The sequence below is a fragment of the Triticum aestivum genome, chromosome 3B, assembly GCF_018294505.1.
Source record: "Triticum aestivum cultivar Chinese Spring chromosome 3B, IWGSC CS RefSeq v2.1, whole genome shotgun sequence".
Taxonomy (NCBI): domain Eukaryota; kingdom Viridiplantae; phylum Streptophyta; class Magnoliopsida; order Poales; family Poaceae; genus Triticum; species Triticum aestivum.
In genome coordinates this window covers 60,514,048-60,529,210 of record NC_057801.1, presented here as the reverse complement: position 1 = coordinate 60,529,210, position 15,163 = coordinate 60,514,048, and the positions used below count along the sequence as shown (strand labels likewise).

Sequence of the window (15,163 nt, the reverse complement as noted above, 5' to 3'; positions counted from 1 at the left end):
ATGTTGCTTGGAGGGAAGGTGTAACTCTTGCCGTCGCTAAGTAAAGGAACGCTTCCTGAGAGTTGCATCATAGAAAAGACACATAATTTTTCCTGATTTTTTTTATCAGTGTCACAATTTATGCGGTTGGCAAACGGAGATATTTTGCAGTACAACTTACAAAATAGATTTATTCTACAAATCAAATTTGACCAAGGTCACGGGTGCACACTGCACACTTCACGCTCTCGGTCAAAGCAGAGGAAGGAACCACTACCACTACCACTACCACCACAGCTAGCTTGTTCTTCTTCCTGCAAGTCTCTCTCCCTCTCTCTCTCTCACAATAATTTCCGAATTCCGATCGCCCACTCCGGCCGCTCAATTTTTCAGCTGCGCGCGCCGGTCAATCGCTATGGGAGCGGTTTTCCCAGAACGGCGAGGGCAGCGGCGGCAAGAAGTCGAGCGTCGCGGCGCTAGCCCGCAGTCCGGCGGCCACCGTGGCACAGGCGGCGCTGGCGCCCAGCCCCGTTGCCATGGCAAAGCCAGCCGCCACCGTGGCGGAGACCACTCCTCTGGCCGTCATGCCGCCGACGCCTACGTCCCCCACGGTGTCGGACCTGGCAGCAGCGGCACCCAGTTCAGCGGCCCTTGCGACGCAAGATGCCACGGTAGAGGACCTGGTGGTGACCAGTCCAGTGGCCGCCATGGCGCCGGCGCCGGCGGCCCCAGTCCAGTAGCCATTGTGAAGCCGGTGCGCGTGGTGAAGCCGGAGGATGAAGGCGCCGAAGTGGCCGAACAAGAACATGGGGCAATGGCGGAGGAAGAGGGGGAGGCCGTCAATCTGGACCTGCCGAAGAAATTGTTCCACTGCGCCGCCTGTCCTGGCCCCCTCAGGCCTCCAGTTGTCAAGGTACTCGGACTACATTTGAACTAGTAGCTAGAGAGGATTGCCCGTGGAAGGAAGGAGAATGAAGCTTGAATCTTACATGGCCTTGTGGATTGCAGTGCGAGAACGAGCATCTCGTGTGCCACGCCTGCGGTGGCGACGGCGACGGCGGCGGCGGCGCGACCAAGCACTGCGTTCCATGCGGGCGCGACGTGAACTACACCCGCTCCCGCTTCATGGACGTCGTGGTGGACCGACGCCTACAAGGTGGCGTGCCCCTACAAGCGTTTCGGCTGCGCGAGGTCCATGGCCTACCACTCGGCCGCCGACCACGCGGCCAGCTGCAGGCACGCGCCCTGCTACTGCTTCGACTGCCGGTTCGACGGCTCGCCTGTGAGCCTCGTGCGCCACCTGACGGCGCGGTCCGGGCAACACTCGTGGCCGGTGGAGAAGATCGAGTACGAGGTGGCCAAACCGTTCGTCGTGCCTGCATCGTCGGAGGACCAGCGCCGCCTGCTGGTCGCGGAAGACAACTGTGTGTTCCTCCTGGGCGTGGGCGCCGGCAGGGACCCGGGCGGCCGCCGTCCCGTCAACGTCGTCTGCGTCCGGGGCAACGCGCGGCCTCTGTACACGGGCGTGCTCTGGGTAGACGGTCCTCCGGCGGCCCCGGGCCAGCCACTCACGAGCAGCTTCCAGCTGAAGGCGATGGTGGCGAGCTGCTCCGTCCCCGGCGCCGTGGACATGGAGCAGGGTTGGCTCCACGCGCATGCCAACCCCAACATGCTGCACGGAGAGTCCGGCGAGCTTCATCTGCGCCTTTGTCTCACCAAGCTCTCCTGAATTAGCTACTCTGGCCTCTCTAACTTGATCACGATTGGAGTACTACTGTTTTATTAGGGCCATTGTCGTAGCTGCACATGAACCCTAGCTAGTACTATGATTTTATGATGGAAAGCCCCGGAATGGATGGATTTGGATTGTAGTTAATTAATCTGTGCAGCAGTTTTTGGTGGAGCCGGGTTTTAATTGGAGTCTCTTGTCAGCTCACGTTGTAATATATTCTCTGTTTGTATGGGAGCAGGGCTCACTGCCAGGGATCACAAATGCACCACGAAATGCCCTTTTCTTGCAAGATGATCGGCAGCCTCACAAGGCCACGCACATGCAAGCTCTGAGCCACTGCTTCCAATCCAATCCAATCCAAAGAAATCATTAATGGCGCATGGATGCTCCTCGATCTACCGCTAGGACCGCACGTCTAGACTGCCCGTAGAGCAATAAGAGCATCTACGACCACACGTAGCAAATTTAAGTGCCTCCGCGGATGGTGTCCGATCAACCTTCATATTCACCTCCCACAACTATACTACCCATTTCGCGATTTCTATTTCCATACAAAAGCATTCAACGGGATGGTCTCCGTAGGAACTACTACCAACTACCAACTACGCTATTCATCCTCACCATATGACTGTTAGTTCGATACTGGCATTTGTTAGTAGCTAGGATGAAATGTTATTTATCAAGTAGCTAGGACTGAAAAGGTATTATTTCCGTATTGCATGTATAATGTGCTTTATAGTCAGGGTCGGTCCTGAGACTTCGGGGGCCCTAGGCAAAACGAGAACCTAGGGCCCTTATATTTTACTTTTATAATTTCTTTTGATTTTTGTTCTGCAAAGTCGCCGATAATGGTCAATCTTACTCAACATTTTTTTCTCAATGTGGGAATTTGCCAAACCTAACTGCTCTTGGGACATTTACAAACCTCACATTGTTTTTATTAATATATACTAGTAGTTATTTAAATGATGCACATACTTCTTACAGTAGGACAAAAGCAATCACAAAAAGGAAGCATACCTGGGCGGCTGGGCCATTATCAATCCGATGGCTCCTTCTACATGTCATTCTTGATAAGATTTTTTCCTCTTTGGTGAAGCATTAGAACCATCTTCTAAGCCCTAGAAATAACATAGATAATGAGTTAAATATCATAAGCAATATGAGAAACCCGTTGACCCAAAGATTTAGTTTATTACTTGATATAACCTGCAGACACAGAAACATCGTTTTCTGTCCACTTTGATCCTGATCTAAGTTGGAAGTTTCTACAAGGAACAGACTAATTCTTTCTCCACGTGAATCAAGGAAGGGAATAAATCTCAAAATCCATACAAATTCACACGATTCAATAGAAAGGAGCCGACGCAGTAGACGACCCTACTGGCTTCTCCTCCACGGCGGCCGCCGCCGCGGTATCGACGGTGATGGTCTTGCTGTGATTGGGAACTGGGGTTTGATATGTCCTGGACGATGGACAAAAATGTTGCGGCGGCGCGTTGCCGCGATTGGGGACTGGTGTTCGACTTGGACCCCCGCCGCTAGGTCGTGGGCACCAGGCTGCCGCGCGCAGCGGTGATGAGAAGAAGAATTCCGAGCCGGTGGAGCGACGATTAGCGTTTTGATGAAGAAACGTAGAGACAACTGACGAAGCGATTAGCGATCTGATTGATTTGTTTTAGGGGTCAGCGATCTGATTGATGATGAAGAGACGAAGCGGCCGTGCGTAGAGACGCTTCAACTAGCGCTAGCGATCAGCAAGGGAATTGGGCCTAGCTAGCTTCGCTTCCTTTCTTAACTTTTTTTTCTGCCTAATATTTTTGCTCTATACTAATCTAATATACCTGCAATTATAGTAAGGTCACCACTAGTGAAAATGAGTGACTAAAATATTAGGCCAGGAGCAACCATACGCTTCATATCTATAAACCCTCAAGTGTTGCCAACCAAATGTCGTGTATTCAACGACCTCCGGGTGCAATGAGGGCTGCCAAATGAATTGCAGAACAAGATGCAGAGGTTGCATTTGGTGCATTCTATGTGTTGCGCCGCTCGATTTTTAATCATTCAAGTTGCTACTTTTTGTTTGTTTGGTCCATGCAGAATTCAATGTCCACGCCGTCTACCATGAGCTAACCCTGGTTGCCTCCTACAATGCAAGCCCAACGCATGATCCAGACTCACAACTTACCATAGCACGTCACACAACAATTCACATGGAAAATCTACCTCTAGTTGCTTCCAGTAGATAGGAGCAGAGGAGGAGGCGATGGAGATAGCCCAGAATTTAATTTTTTTAATTCCATTTTACATGTTGCGAACATTTTCTAAATTCGTGAATAAATTTTTAAAATTTGAAAATATTTTTAAAATTCATGAGTTTTTTAATTGGCGAACATCTTAAAATTCTTCAGTTTTCTCTATATGGAAAATATTTCTAAATTCATGAACATTTTTATATAAACAAACAATTTTCAAACTCATGACGAACGAAAACTCCAAAGGTCAAACATCCGCCGCCTATACCTAAATTTTTTAAATAATGAGCTTTTTAAGAAAATGCATGAATAATTTTTAATTTTGAAGTTTTAAAAATTTATGAACATTCTTTTAATCCATGAACATTTTTCAAGATCTGAAAAAATTTATACAAAATGTTTGATATCTTTACATTTGGAAACACTTTTTATAGTTCATTAGTATTCTTTTAGAATGTAGGAAAATTTTGAATTTGTGAACATTTTTATAAAATTGCAAATAATTTCTTAATTATGGAACATTTCAAAAATTTGGGGAAAAAATTATAATCCAACACATCTTTTAAATTTATTTTTTAAGACTCATGTTTTTATTTGAAAATCCCTGAACCTTATCTAAATTGAAGAACATTTTTTAAACCAAAAACATGTTTTAAAATATTTGCAAACAGGCCGGCCCAGTCAACACCTACCAAAATCAATAATAGGCAAGCCAATGGAGAGGGCGAATGAGTCCGCGTTTTTTTAGGGAAGGCCATCATGGCTAGCTTTATTGATTAAGATGGCTAGCTTTATTGGTTAATGCATAAAGATACATCGTCTACGAGCTTGCTCACCAGACAATCTGGAGGCTCGTCAGTCCAACTAGAAGAAAGTTTATTACAATAACTAAAGTTAGCTAGCACATGCGCCGCTTGATTTGCTGATCGAAAACAATGCTTAAAGTTGACCTTCCGAATCAAGGTAGAGATGTCCACACATTCTGCGAATATCGCTGCCGCCGCGTCCCACCAAATACTCTGACCGGAGCAGCAGTTGATCACCGTTAGAGAGTCGGATTCCGCTTCAACTCGCTGGAACCCTAGGCTATTTGCCAAGTTCAGTCCGTCTCTCATCGCCATTGCCTCTAATGCCATTGCGTCCGCTGCATATGGGATAAACTTACATTGAGCTGCAAGGAAAATACCTCGTTCATCTCTAATAATTGCTGCCGTAGCTCCAACTCCTTGCTCTGCAAAAAAGGCCGCGTCCACATTAAGTTTGATGAACTTTAGGTCTGGCTTCAACCATCTTTCCTCTTCTGACACAACTATCTTCGCCACGGCTCGTTGATAGTTGCTTGTAATTGCCAAGACCGGCAAAGGCCATCTTACCATCGGCGGACAACTCTCATTATGTGTTATAAGACGGCGTGTCCACCAGAGGTACCAACATCCCACCACTACGACCTGTTTAATCTCCAATGTCGGCATTAGAGGTAGTGGCGTTTGATCAATAGACAAGATATACTCCATAATAACCGACCCAGATCTATCAACATGTGTTGCGGTGTTGATGAAATCTGTCAATCCAAGTCGGCTCCACATACCTCTTAAATGAATACACGTGAAGAATAGATGACGAATATCTTCAGAGCTCTTGTGGCAAATTGGGCACCCTCCAATTGCCCCAACGTGTCTATTAGCGAGTATACCTTTTAGGGGCAGAATTCCGTGTAGTAAACGCCAGCAAAATATTGAAACTTTACGTGGAATTTGTAGCTTCCATAATGTACTCCATATCGCTGGAGTAGCAGAACCTCCCGGTCGACTGATGTCATTTGCATGCGCCCAAAATTTATGTAACCATTGGATTCTATAAGCTGTTCGAACGGAGAACATCCCTTTTTTATCGGGGTGCCATGCGATGAAATCGTCAAATGCATGAAGACTTAAGGGGTTTTGCAGAATCCTTCGAGCATCGACGGGATTAAAAATCATATTAATGAGTTGCTCGTCCCAAAATCCTGTGTGAGGATCAATCAAGTCACTCACCACCGATATGACTGTTTGACCTCTGGGCGTGATGATCATTCTGTTGGGACTAGAAGGAATCCATGGATCTGACCATATGTTGATTTCATTCCCATTGCCCACTCTCCAAATATAGCCTTTTTTGAACACTTCAAGACCTTTCATAATGCTTTGCCAAGTGAACGAAGCTCCATTTTTTAGAGATGCTTGTAAGAGGCCTCCATTTGGAAAGTATTTTGCCTTAAGAACTCGTGCACAAAGTGACTAAGGTGAAGTAATAAGTCTCCAACATTGCTTAGCTAGCAAAGCCAAATTAAACGAGTATAGATCTCTGAAGCCCATACCACCTTCACTCTTTGGATAACATAATTTCCACCAAGAATACCAATGCATTTTCTTATTTTCCTCATCATCTCCCCACCAGAAACTAGCAATAATATCTGTGATTTCCTTGCAAATACCTTTTGGTAGACAAAAGACAGACATAGCAAAAACAGGAATAGCTTGTGCCACAGCTTTAAGAAGAATTTCTTTACCTCCAACTGATAATTGTTTTTCCATCCATCCTTGGATTCTTTGTTTAATCCTTTCAATGAAGTGCTTGAAACAGTCACTACGATCAGCTCCTACCATAGCCGGAAGGCCTAGGTACTTATCAGATAATGCCTCAGTATCAATATGTAATTGTTGGCAAACTTTAGATCTTGAAACTGCACTGGTATTAGGACTGAAAAAAACACTAGACTTTGCCAAACTTACCAATTGTCCAGAATTTTGGCAATAGGTATCTAGCACTTGCTATAAGGAAGCTGCATTTAAAACATCTGCGCTCATGAGAATCAAAGAATCGTCAGCAAATAAAAGGTGTGAGACTGACGGTGCATTCTTGCACACTTTAATTCCCTCAATGCCACCAGCTTCTTCTTCATACTGCAATAGACTAGAAAGACCTTCTGCACAAAGGAGAAATAGATAGGGAGAAAGGGGGTCTCCCTGCCTAATTCCTCTAGTAGGTATGAATATCTCAGTTTCTTGTGAATTGTACCTTACTTTCTATCTTACGGATCCAACACAAGCCATCATCATTTCCACAAAACTTTCATGAAATCCCAGCTTCAACATCATATTCCTCAGAAACACCCATTCTACTCGATCATATGCTTTATGCATATCCAACTTGACTGCACATAGACCTGATTGGCCCACTCTTTTATTTTTTATTTTATGAATACATTCATAAGCGATGAGAATGTTATCGGTAATGAGCCTCCTAGGAACAAAGGCACTTTGGGTTGGAGAAATAATTTCAGGAAGAATTGTTTTCAACCGAGTAGCAAGCATCTTTGATGTAATCTTGTACAAAACATTGCAAAGGCTAATGGGTCTGAACTGAATTACCATCTGTGGAGAGTTAACTTTAGGAATCAAAACAATCGTTGTATCATTCCATTCAGGTGGGATCTGCCTTGAATTAATTGCAATAAGAACTTCTTGGGTTATCTCCTCCCCTAATATATGCTAGTATTTTTTGAAAAAGACTGCATGGAGGCCATCAGGCCCTGGTGCCTTAAGATCACCGATGCTAAAAACAGCTTTACGAACATCATCCAGAGTATATGAAGCTAATAACATGTTGTTCATCCGAGCTGTAACTTTGGAATTGACCTTAGAAAGAATAGATGGATCGGTGTACTGTACCTCCGACGTAAAAAGGTTGGATAAGTAACTCTGAATATGTGGGTTTAGTTCCGTTGTACCTTCCATCCAATTTCCATCCGAGTCTTTCAACTTTTTGATAAAATTTCTTTTTCTCCTTGCCGAAGCATAGGCTTGAAAGAAGCCCGTATTTCTATCACCATTTTTCAGCCACGAAATACGTGACATTTGCATCATATGAATTTCTTCAAGTTCTAGTAGGTATTCAATCAGCTCTGAAAGCTCTTTGCGCGCTTCTTCATTGTCGTCATTAATTGGGCCTCTCATCACCCTCTCAAGATCACGCTGCGCCTTACGGAGGCGCTGTTTAGGTTTCTTCAAAACCCTCTAGTCCCAATCATGGAACATCGCATGCATGCGATTTAACTTCTCATAAACCGAATTGGCTGTAGGGTCCGATCCTACTTTCTGCCAAGCGTCCATTACAGTATCATTGAACTTTGCTGCTCGCAACCACCTCAACTCAAATCTCAATGGTCTTGCATCGTCATGAACGGGCACAATATAGTGTTCAGTGTTGACCAACAATGGTCTATGATCCGAGTGGTTGCACTGTAAGTTTTCCAAAGCTGCCATGGGGAAAAGATTCTCCCATGCTTCATTCACCAAACCCCTGTCTAGTCGTTCTCGAATCCGTCCTCGATGCCATGTGAATTTATCACCCAAAAAATCCATATCCCTTAGCTCACAATCATCAATAGCATTTTGAAATGCATGCATATACTGTTGTGGGCATGGATTCCCACCCTCTTTTTCGTGTAGAAACTGAATTTCGTTTAAGTGCCCAATCAACAACCAGGGAAGATTGTGAGCATGATGGAGATGGCGCATGCGATCCCAGGTTTTGTACTTGTTTTCCCATCTAAATTCACCATACATGCCCGTAAGTCTCCACACCAAGCTATTTGAGTCTTCCACTGTCACGTCTATATACATCGGGTCTAGGTTCAGACGCTGCACTTTGATTTCCTTTTTCCAAAACAAGATCAGTCCTCCCTTTCTACCATCTCCAGGGCACACAAGCTTTTGGTCCATGTGCAATCTCTTCCTCAAACACTCCGATGGATAACTTTCAAGATGTGTCTCTGACAAAAACATCACCTCGGGGTTGCATGCTCGCTGGACATCCAGTAGAGCTCGAACTGCCGCGGTGTTCCCAAGCCCGTGACAATTTCAACTCAAGACTTTCATGACGACCGGTCCGCCTGCGACGAGGAGACCGTACACCGGCCCGGTATTCGACAACGAAGAAACTCTCGGTCGGCGCAGCCGCCGGAGGACAGCAGATCTCCACTTTACAGCGGTGATTAACAAAGAGGACTCACGGTCAGCGGAGCGCCGGAGGACAATCAAACCCTAGCTTATGCTAGGGGACAAAAAACTGAGAAGGGAGTACCTCGTCAGTACATCAAGCTAGCCTCACGAGAAGGCCACAGCCCACAGGATTAGCGGCCGCCGCCGGCGGCGGCGACGCGCTAAACCTAATCGCCAGGAACTTTGCTTTCGAAAAAAAAATAGACACGAATGAGTCCGCGTTTGTTCTCCAAGAATTGCGCTATGCGTGGAATAGGCGCTCCCGGGACCCGTCCACGTTTAGTTTAGCATATTAGTGTTTGGTTTTATGGGTAGGCCCACTAAATCTTATACCCCATCCTAGTAAAATTCTAAAATCTCAAAGGCCCAATCCACTTACATGGCATGTGTGTATGTTTAGTTTCTTACTCCTAACTGAGAAGAAGAACGATGTCTAAAAAAAGCTGAGAAGAAGACATATCAATATATACAAGGTGAGCTATTATACTCTTACTTGTAGCATGAGAAGAGAGTGCAACAATACGCTCGCTCATTCACTTCCTGCCATACCACACACTTTAACCAATCTTACGTGACTTGTGAAGGAGAAAAAATATTTTGGTGTCCCATTATGCAGGCCTTCCGTCCACCCACTCATAACCACATACCTCCTAGCAGGATACAAAGGGAGCAAGCTAAGAAATTATTCTATTCCCTCTGATCCAAAATAAATATCGCTGTTTTGAACTAGGGTTAGTTCAAAACTGTGACACTTGTAATGGATCGAAGGTACTATACATACATATGGCTCTATGCAATGTTGGAGGACTTCCCAAGTGGAGAGTGGCTTGGTGCCGTTCCAACACCTCGCCTTGGAATCACAACATTGCTTTTCTCAAACCCAATAACCCATCTTCAATAATCCAACCTTCGTATACCGATCCTTAAGTCATCAACCCCCTATCTCTTATATTTGTTCGTAGTTTAGTCTAGAAAGGAGTTTAGATCTGTAATCGAGGGCAACTGTTCTTTCTAGGTTCTAACGAGATGGTGTTGGAAACATCCCTTCACTTCTAAGTTGAAAACTTGTTATGTGGACTTCATTAGTTGGACCTAGACTCAGGCGTTCCTCAAGCCGGGCTTTTAAAAGCCTGACCCCCAAAACCAAAGCCGGCCCGACCTAAAAAAATAAAAAGTTCATTTTTCCTATTAAACAACCTTATTTTAATCATTTTCTAGGCACATAAATAATATATTTTAGCTATACATATATTAAAAATCCTAATTTTGAATCATTTCAGGCTTTAGGGCTTTTAATTCAGGCCAGATCTGTAGCCCGAGCCCGGCCCGGCCATCGTGCTTCTATTTCGGGTCATCGAGCCGAGCTGACCATGCGCTAGTTGGAACTATCAACGACATTAACAATGTGAAGGTGCATGTTACCTTAGTAAAATTTTGGATTGAAATTCTACCTGCGGTGACCCTCATTTTTTAATCATTCAAGTTGCTAATGTTTTGCTTGCCCGACTCGTGTGGTATTCATAATGCACACTATACCACGAGCTAACCACTCGACGCCTCCTACAATGCAACCCCAACACAAGATCCACACTCGCAACTTACCGTATCAAGGTCACACAACAGTCCATAGGGCAAACCTACCTCTACCTGCTTACGATAGATAGCAGGAGAGGAGGAGACGATGAATGTAACACGGACTTTACTTGCTTTATTCCATTTTATATTTGTGAAAAAAAATTAAATTCATAATTTTTGTAATTTTGTACAAAATAAATATAATGGACATTTTTTCATTCGTGATTTTTTTTCAAAAAAATACTTCTAAAATTTGAAACAAATTCATAAATTCAAATCACCAAATACTTCTTAATGTGTATTTTTAAAAAAATCATGAATATTATTAATTTTGGAACAAATTTTTAACCTGTGAACATTTCGAAATCTACAAATATTTATAGAATTCTAGACTAATTGTTAAATTTATGGGGAGCGCTAGGCATCGGCCGGTGGATAATAAGAAAAGATCCACCACCTCTCCGGCCATTGGATGGACACGCTAATGGTCATCCGATCTATCCACGTGAAGAACCATCCTTTGCAATAAGAGTGGTGTTGCAGAAGGCCCTCTGCAACAAGGGTGGTGTTGCGGATTTTTTTGCAAAAGATTTCTTGTTGCAATTGTTTTTCTCCATCACCTTTTTGCAACAGAGATCGTGTTGCAATTTTTTTGCAACGAAGCTCATGTTACAGATTTTTTTTTGTAATAGAGGTCTTGTTGCAATTTCATTCTTCTTCACCTTTTTGCAACGGGGATCGTGTTGCAGATTGTTTTGCAACAAAGGGCCAGTTGCAGAAATATTTTGTTAGACGCGGCACTCATCGATGGTCCACACACTTGCAAAATATAGAGAAGAAATCAAGTGGACGGGAGAGATCGTGAATGGATAAGGTTGGGAAGGGAGAGATTGATGGATCCCACGTGGGACACGTGTTGTTCATAGGAGGCAGATAATGCGTTTGAGTTTTTCGCCGGCTGAACCTAAGCTTTTCCCTAAATTTATAAACACTTTTGAGACTTCATGAGCATTTCTTCATAATTCATGAAACTTTTAAAAATTCATAAACATTTTAAATTTGTGATCTTTTTGAAAATTTGTGAACATTTTAAAATTCTAAGACATTTAAAGAAATTCTTCAATTAGTTAACATTTTCCAAAATTTGGGAACATTATTTGTAATATGAAAAATATTTTAAACACATTTTTGAAAAATTCTCATATTTTTGTAAATCCATGAACCTTAATCAAATTAAGAAACCTTTTTTGGAAATCCAGAATATCGGATTTTTTGCCAACATTTTATAAAAATCCCTACAGCAGTTTTTTTAGTGTCATAGTAGCAGGTTTTGGATTAAGAAGTGACATAAAAAAAATCCTGTACCAGATGCCAATGTGGATTCAGAACGGAAATTATCTGTACGATTTACATACCCTTAAAACTCATATGTTCTGAACCTCTTTCTATTGGTATGTGATCTTGGTCCATATGCAAATATGCTAGATCTTTCTAGTGTGCCTTATGTGATTTGTTCTGCCAGCACACTTGTTATATTACTAGATTGGATTAAGCTTAACCGAAATTTGCTTAATTTCCAAATCCAAAAAACCTTATATGTTTAGGCAATTTTTGTTGAGTGCTGTTGTTGCCACTCTGAAAACCAAGTTCGTAAATGCGAACATTTTCATAAAGGAATAATTGTTACTCGGATGTTCATGTGCCATTCTGTGATACTAATGTCTCACAAGCTGCTGCTTCGAATTAAGTATCTCGAAACGATTTTGAACTTGTTTTCTCATGCACATTACTAAATGGTATTTTGATGTACTTGGAAAAGGTGCATGACTGCTGTTACTAGAGACTAGCGAAAACTACCCAGATGTGTCTTGCCATCCTGAGATGTAGCCAACCAGCAGTAGGTGACTTGTAAATTAGTGGAAAAAAAATATGTTTGTTACATGAAGGCTGAAGCTGTATTTTAGTTCTGTTCATTGATGAACTTTCAACTGTGGAGGCTGAACAACACGAGTCAGTTTTTTCTTTCTTTCTAGGGAAACATCATTTTAGTTCAGTTGATGTTGTCTGAAATCATTTCATCTTGTCCAAATAGTTCAGAACAGCAGAAGCATATGGCTGATGTTATTTAGAGCAGGAAGTGTTCTTTGATATGGTTCGAAAAAGAAAAGAAAATATTTTGTGCAAAATGCTTGAAGTGCAGGATTTACTCCAACAAAATTTACGACTTTAATATATTTTATAGTCTCTCTGTTAACTCACACCCTCATCAATTTTCTATTTTGCTCCCTACCGGATAATATCGAGGGCTTGATAACCTGGTAATGTTGTACATAATGAGTAATAGTACTATCTTCACTGAAGCAGCAAGATGGTCAAGAAAGCAATGGAACATGGAGGCATGTCTCGCCACACAACAGTCCATCACGGGGCTGAGCTAAAGCTGCCCCTGGTTCTGAATTCCGATGGATAGCAGCAGAGGAGGATGCGACGGAGGTAGATGATGACGGAGTGGCTGAGCGGGCAAAGCTGCCCCTTCCAGGACCGCAACCGGGTTGGTTCAGACGGGATGGGTGCGTCGTCGAGCACTTTGCACCAAAACGGCAAGCCATGGGTGGTGTGTGCAGGAGCAGCCAACATGCAAGCTACTCTAGTCTCACATTTAATTTCACTGCAGGTTACCCGGATGACATTGCACTGATAAATCCATAATTAACAGCACCCAAACAGTTTGTCAACTAGATCTCAAGGCCATGGAGCACGAACTGACGGTAGTAGAAGGGATACATCGATCGATCAGCGGGAGATCTTGTCGACGCGGATGTTGAGGGGAACCTCCATGGACGCCGCGTCCCCGTCCACCGGAACCATGTACATCCGCGGCACCGCCAGGAACGTCGGTTCGTCCACGGCGACCACCGCGCCGGGCGTGGCGCTGCTCCTCATCTGGATGTCCACCAGGACCATGTCCGCCCTGCCGCCGCTCGCCGGCTGCACCAGGTTCACCCACATCTTGCACGAGAAGCGCGGCTGCGTGGACGCGCTCGCCCTGACGCACACCACCGACACGGCGGCCGCGGCGGCCCCGAGCGCGCCCACGGTCAGGAGGAACGAGCGGCCGTCCTCCTCGGCGACGAGCAGCTGCCGCCGCCCCGACACCGGGACCTGGCTGACCCGGCCGTACTGGACGGTGCGCACCGGCACCGAGTGGAGGTCGACGAGGTGGCCGGCGAGCGCCTGCGGCGCGCCGACGAAGCCGCAGCCGGGCTCCGTGCAGTGGCAGGGTGCGTGGGGGCAGGCGCTCCGGTGGTCGGCGGCCTCGTGGTAGGGCACGTACGTCTGGCACCCGGCGTTGGGGCACACGATCTTGGTCGAGGACACGATGGCGTCCAGCGCGGGGCAGGGGGAGAAGAACCCGCCGCCGTCCTCGCACGCCCGGCACTGTCCGCCGGGCAGCAGGGCCACGCAGCCGCCGCAGGCCAGGTGCCCGCCTTTGTTGCACTGTGCACAGATCGGAGCACGTTGGTAAATAAATCGGCACGTCTGCACGAAAGAATCGACCGGGGTGTGCAAGAGACAGAGAGAGAGCAAGAACCTGGAGGACGGGAGGCTTGAAGGGGAGGGTGCAGAGCGGGCAGTGAAGCACGCTCATGTCGATCTTCACGGCGAGCTCCACTCTGGAGCCGTGCCCCGCCTCCGCAGGAACGATTGCTCCCCCGTCGTCTCCTCCGACCGCATGTTGCACGCCCACCTCCTGCTTCACATGGCCGTTGGGTAGCTCCAGCCTGGCCTTCTTGGCGCTCTCGTCGGCCTTCTCCATCGTGGACGGTGAGCCCCTGTTCCCTCCCTCGGCGCCGGCGCCCTGCATACCAGTTCTTGGGGAAAGCACTCTCCGTCGGTCTATCCCCGGCGAAACCTTTCACGAGGTGGAAGAACAAGGGAAGGGGGGTGAGGAAAAGGGACCTGGCCCGGTAAAAGAAGAGGAGCTCTTTAAAATTCCGCACAAAATTCTCTGGCAACCGCACAGCAAGCCAATGTTGTAGGAGTATTTCCCTAAGCTGTTGGTGGAATCTTGTTTTGGTCCATAAATAAACTCAGATCAGGCAAGCTTACTCTTCACTGCCGAGCTCAGGAGGCGGTCGCAGATCTCAGACGAAAGATTTACGAGGATGGTTAGTGAGATCTTTTTGATAGTATTTTTTTAGGATCTTTTTTTGATACGTGGTATTTAAAGTGATGAGAAGTAGTTGTGCTTAAAACGGGACAAATGATGGAATCGTGTGACGAATCGTGAGAGCATCGACATGTTGAGCTGGAAAGAAAGCAAGGAAAACAGACTTGTGCAGGCAGAGTTCCGAAAGGAAGAGAGGAAAATTCTGCATCCTCTAGTCCTCCTCCCTCCTCCTTCACGTGCCTAGTGCCGGGCCGGCCACCAATGCCTTGCGCATTTCAGGCGAAAGGCTCGGAGCCCAAAGCCCCCGTTTACAGTCCGTCTGATCCCAAAGACTCAGTTCCGGAAACCACTGTCCTGACTGAGCTCGGCAGTGAACAGTAAGCTTGTCATAATTCGCATACCGCAC

General features: G+C 45.6%; 1 protein-coding gene and 1 pseudogene across 1 annotated transcript; one reads left to right on the top strand and one right to left on the bottom strand.

Moving 5' to 3' along the window:
* Window positions 1-281: 281 nt before the first annotated feature.
* LOC123064759 (uncharacterized) lies at window positions 282-1,995 on the top strand (annotated as a pseudogene).
* An 11,210-nt stretch (window positions 1,996-13,205) lies between these two features.
* On the bottom strand, window positions 13,206-14,647 carry LOC123064758 (putative E3 ubiquitin-protein ligase SINA-like 6). The gene is made up of 2 exons (XM_044488160.1): window positions 14,179-14,647; window positions 13,206-14,084 (listed from the first exon to the last, which is right to left on the bottom strand). Exons 1-2 carry the CDS (start codon window positions 14,449-14,451, stop codon window positions 13,380-13,382), a joined length of 978 nt encoding a protein of 325 aa, XP_044344095.1. The 5' UTR covers window positions 14,452-14,647; the 3' UTR covers window positions 13,206-13,379.
* Window positions 14,648-15,163: the final 516 nt, after the last annotated feature.